The sequence below is a fragment of the Bacidia gigantensis genome (genome assembly GCF_019456465.1).
Source record: "Bacidia gigantensis strain McMullin 20006 chromosome Unknown scaffold_268, whole genome shotgun sequence".
Taxonomy (NCBI): Eukaryota; Fungi; Ascomycota; class Lecanoromycetes; order Lecanorales; family Ramalinaceae; genus Bacidia; species Bacidia gigantensis.
This window is the reverse complement of record NW_025408614.1, coordinates 1800204-1805003: the sequence shown is the minus strand read 5'-3', so window position 1 is coordinate 1805003 and position 4800 is coordinate 1800204. Positions and strand designations below refer to the sequence as shown.

At 49.6% G+C, this 4800-nt stretch overlaps 2 protein-coding genes across 2 annotated transcripts; both read right to left on the bottom strand.

The window, feature by feature from the left end:
• Positions 1-1267: 1267 nt before the first annotated feature.
• KY384_009280 (uncharacterized protein) lies at positions 1268-2063 on the bottom strand (the record flags this gene model as incomplete). Its single annotated transcript, XM_044817766.1, has 2 exons — positions 1268-1326; positions 1382-2063. The coding sequence occupies 2 exons, from the start codon at positions 2061-2063 to the stop codon at positions 1268-1270; spliced, it is 741 nt and encodes a 246-aa protein (XP_044664919.1).
• Positions 2064-3615: 1552 nt separating this feature from the next.
• Positions 3616-4575, bottom strand: KY384_009279 (uncharacterized protein; the record flags this gene model as incomplete). Its single annotated transcript, XM_044817765.1, has 1 exon — positions 3616-4575. One exon carries the CDS (start codon positions 4573-4575, stop codon positions 3616-3618), a length of 960 nt encoding a protein of 319 aa, XP_044664918.1.
• Between the last annotated feature and the right edge of the window lie 225 nt (positions 4576-4800).

Here is a 4800-nt window from a genome sequence, read left to right as displayed (position 1 = left end):
CCTACGCCAGTACTACGACAGCGGGTTCGCACGATGTCAAGCTGGGTCAATGCACCCCGCTAATCGAGAGCTCCGAGCCGTGGCGGACAGCTGTACGTCGCGAGCAGCGACAAGCCAGGACCACCCGACTATTACATAGCTTCGCGGACCCCATTGAGCGCTGATGAACGTCGGAGAATTGAGGACGTCCATGAAGCACGCTATGGTCCTACTCGTCAGCACGAGCTATCGGCAATGTCTCAGCAGCAATTCTCAGCTCAGTACCCTTGGCAAGCTCTACTTTAAGGAAATGCTCAGAATTCGGCGAACACGGCAATGGGACCACCGCCAACACCGGCACAAGGCCACTGGATGCTGCCACCACCCACGCCAATGCAAGCGCAGCGGACAATGTCAACACCGGTACCACAATAGCTGGACCCAATGCTGCTCCCTCCCCTGAACCTACCGGGGGAGAAAGAGATGGTCACGCCATCGACTGAGCCGGAGCCCATCCCCGCTGAGCCAACCCCTCCCACTGATATCCCAGTCGCCTCCACCCCAGGTCAACGCCGCATAATCGAAGCCGCCCAGTACAAACCGCAAGACTCCTGCTGCCCGCTCCACTCCCAAATGGTAAGCGCTTTCATGAAAGTCAGGTTCGATTACCCCGACGCTGAAGAGCACGAGGTGGTGGTGGACAGTGGCTGCGACTGCACCAGCATCTGTTGTGTGTCACGTAAGTCACGTAGATGAGTGACACATTGCAAACGTGATACTTGCTCCTTTTTACGTGTAAGGAATCATAGGACTATATAAGGATCCTCCTCCCATATGTAGAATGACTCCTTAACCTAAGAACAATAAGAATATGATTACCAAATCATCTTAAGTCCAACAGCATCAACAAGAATTTCCTGCGAAAGTACATGCCCGAGGTGTAGATTCGCAAGAATACGGGGCACGCGATTGAATTTTTGAATGGGGCTGCAGGGGGAACCATGCTGTTAATGAATATGCTGTAAGTTCTCTTTCTTATCGGTTGGTGGGGAGGGTGGGGAATGGTTTGCTGACGTTTGGGGATAGGAACTTAGGCTGTTCATCGATAGCTCGGACGAAAATGGCCCCCTTACGCTGTCGGTGCCGATTAGGGTGTCGGTGGATGGCAGACAGCAGATGGATGTGCTGCTGGGGAATAACCTGCTTCACCCGCAAGGCGCTGTACTGGACTACCACGGGGGAAACGCACATTTCAGGGCTAACGGTTCGATTAAGGCGCCTTTGGTGATCAAGGCGATTGCGCTTGATGGATTTGATCCTCCGTGGGAAGTGCGTAGAGTATACAACCTTCGATTATCTATTAGCTTTGTAGAGATAAGAGCCTTCGCTGAAGAGGACTTACCATGTTCTGCCTCTCGATTGCTTCGCCATTGCAATACACGCTCCCTTAGTAGCTCTCGAGGGGTAAGCTGAAGCTGATCACTGCGACTGCTCAGATCATCACAGATGTTGAGAGACTCAACATCCAACAGCATCTGCCTTGTAGCGTCATATTTTCCAAGCCATGCACTTTGTATGATTGCATCAAGGCTTTTGGGTCCAGCAGTGAGAGGTGGCAGACTCAACGACCCATCGTCTACAATAGCCATTTCGGGTCCCTTCCCATATTCGCAGGTATAGATCAGTGAGCCTAGGGCGAAGCGATCCGTAGCATCCGATATCTCTCTTGCTAAGCCAATAATTGGTACTGGAAAGTTAGGCTGCGAAGGTGCGAAAGTCGGCTGACCAAACTGACTGGCAGCACTAAAGTCGGCAATCACGGCTCGTTCTGCTTCATCGTGGAGTATGTTATCAAGTCGGAGGTCGGAATGCGCAATACCAAGGTCGTGAAGATGCACTAGACCACAAAGTATGTCTTGATACCACATAAGGCGGCGAGGCTGAGAAGTCGGCAAGCCGTGAAGGCTTATCGTATGGTATCTTCGTAGGTAAATACCCTCCTCATGATCAGTGTCGACAACCTCCACAATGTTAGGATGACGATAATGTTCCAGCAACTTCGCGATAACCTTCTCGTCCTCCATTATCTCATTTTAGATATTGTTTCCGAAGCATAGAACCATTTATCTCGCTTTGACGCCTCCTTTGTGGGTTGTTCATGGACTCGGCGCGCTTTCAAGACAATCTCATCGTCGACTTCGAAAACTTTATTTGCGGCTCCCACCCCTACAAGCACCAAGCCAGGCTGCGCTTGATACTTTATCTCGAAAACTACACGATCCTCCATAACGGAGGACATTTTCATGAAAGGTGTATTGAAGGCTGGTACTGACACGAAGCGGTGCGGTCGTGCTGCAGCCGGACGTCGCAGGAACCTAATTCCAAGCTTCAGCTTTGTCCTCGCTTCCTAAACCAATCATACAATGACTTTGTTCCGGGGTGATTGTCGGCTGCGACATGATCGAAGAACGTAGATCCGATCTGGTTCTCTTATTGTCAGCCGATGATAGGCGACGAAGCAGCTCGAGTGGCTCGGCTGATATATGCAACCGCACATACATGGCACATGTATAAGGCTCTCCAAGGAAGAGCGAGGACGTGCGGCGGTGTGTTACGCCGAGTTTTTTCACTATCTTATTCCCTTTTGAACCTCACAGCCGTCCTTCTCTCACAGCTGCGAAACCGACCGACATATCTAGTAGGCTCCTAGATCTTGAAAGAGCAACTTTTAGAATTATTGAAATTCAACAACACAGCTGAAGCGGTACTTCCATTGCGAGACATGACTCGTCAGACATGGGTTTAGGTGATGACATTGGTGACGCGTCGGACTGGTAAACCACTTCATCTGCGGATCAAGAGAGGAGCCTCGGAGTGGCTGTTACCAAGTGTTCATTGATTTTTGCAATCACTTGAATGCGATGAAATCGGAGATGTTAGTGGCCGTTCCCTCCGCCGAGACGTTGGGCGCTTGGAGAAGAATCCAATTGACTAGTGTTTTATTCCTATTTCTTAACCAGGTTCATGAGGCTAAGCTAGCAATGCTGGCTTATAGCTGTCTGCTGACCTAGGAGACTTAAATTTAGCTAAGCTTAACGTAGCCCTGTAAGCTTCATTTCTAAAGCCTAATAGTATGGTAGTACCTAATAGTCAGACATCAGTGCTGACGAGGGGTGTGATACAGAGACTAGAAAGTAGGTTGATTTTATTGGAATTGTGGACTGTGAGAGTAACGGCCATCTTCATTATGCTTACCTTTCAATAATCTAGATGAAAAATGAAATGATGTAAAGGAGATGAATGATAGATAGGGTACTTAGACAGGTTCGAATCTTGCATCAAGACCACACTTATCGACGATTGGACGCCCTTAGAGAAGGGGATTTGATGACAGTCATGTTCCGTAACACATTGAGAGCAAAGTTCCAGACGCTGGCTTAATGACACATTCAAGGGAGAAATCGTTCGTATTCAATAATCAACAGAAAATAGAGGACATTTGCTTTTGCCTGGATGCGAAACAAGAAGCCTGTGTTAGGTGTTCCTCCATCCAATGGCTTTCGGAAATGTTCATGTTGTATTGCCGCGCTCTTTGACGCAAGGGCCTTCTTTGATGCAGGGCCAAGGGTTGTACCTTCAATCAATGAATGTAATCCTCATTTCACCATCCTCATACACCACTTTCTTTTCCTCAGTGATGACAGCGTGGCCCCCTGCGCGGATCACCGTATCGCCTTTATGTTTATTGGGGTCATCAGGCTTGTCGATATCTCCGGGTCCATGTGGAGGAGGATCATCGCCAAGAGTGTCCAGAGGCTCGGCATTTTCACTCTCCTGGTCAGGGGAAAGTAGATGCGAACTTTGGAGTGGTTGTTGACCGTCAATGTCATCCACAGTATACTGCACTGCGTCAAGTGCAGCACCCTTCCCAATATCATAGTATTGTCCACCGTAATAACGACAGGCGCCTTCGAAATCATGCCGAAGGGCTTTCCGGTTGCCGAACCCACGTCTGTAGGGGCACTCGAGGATGTGCGACGTAGTCTCGTTCTTCACCCATTGACAGTCACCATGATCCTTAATAAACCCTTGCACTAGTAGCGGCGCGTCTTTCTTCAACAGCTTGTCACACATATACCTGACATACACCCCGTCAAACGGATACCTGAACAAAACCCCAGCATCGCGGACCTGATCCGGTGGAAGAGGCCAGTCCCCGTTATTCTCATGTCTACATCCAGTATACCCACCTTGCTCCACGCGGTTCCTGTATGAGTAGCAAAAAACGTCGGTGCCCTTATAATAGTCCTGATTCCCGGAGTCATAACCCTGCTGATTTCCGCACCAGGACTTGAGCTTTGCGAAGTCAGCGTCGCTACCGGATCCGGCGGGCTTGAATTGACAGTAATCGCAGTTGTGTACCCAGAAGTTGCAATTTGTGGCGCACCAGTCTGGACCCATGCCGCTGCAGACTTCTTGAATACCGGGGAATTTGCGGTCGTAGGAGGGGTTCTCGCATTGACAGAAGCGGGTGGCGGATGTGAGGGATGAGAATACAGCAAGGATCGTCAATGAAGATGCTTTGAAGAACAGCATTTTGAGTCGTAGGTACTATTGCGTAGTAAAATTCGAGTCCGGAATTGAGGAAGCACACAAGGTTGAAGAATCGAGTGTTTCTTCTGCAAAGAAGTGAGGATAGAGATGTGGCTTCTTAGGCTGCGGTATTGGCTCTTATGTTCCCACAGTGACGAAGCTGTGGTCCGCGAACTCGACAAGGAGAAGAGCGGGGTACGGACAATCGAAACACAATCAGGGTGCGGG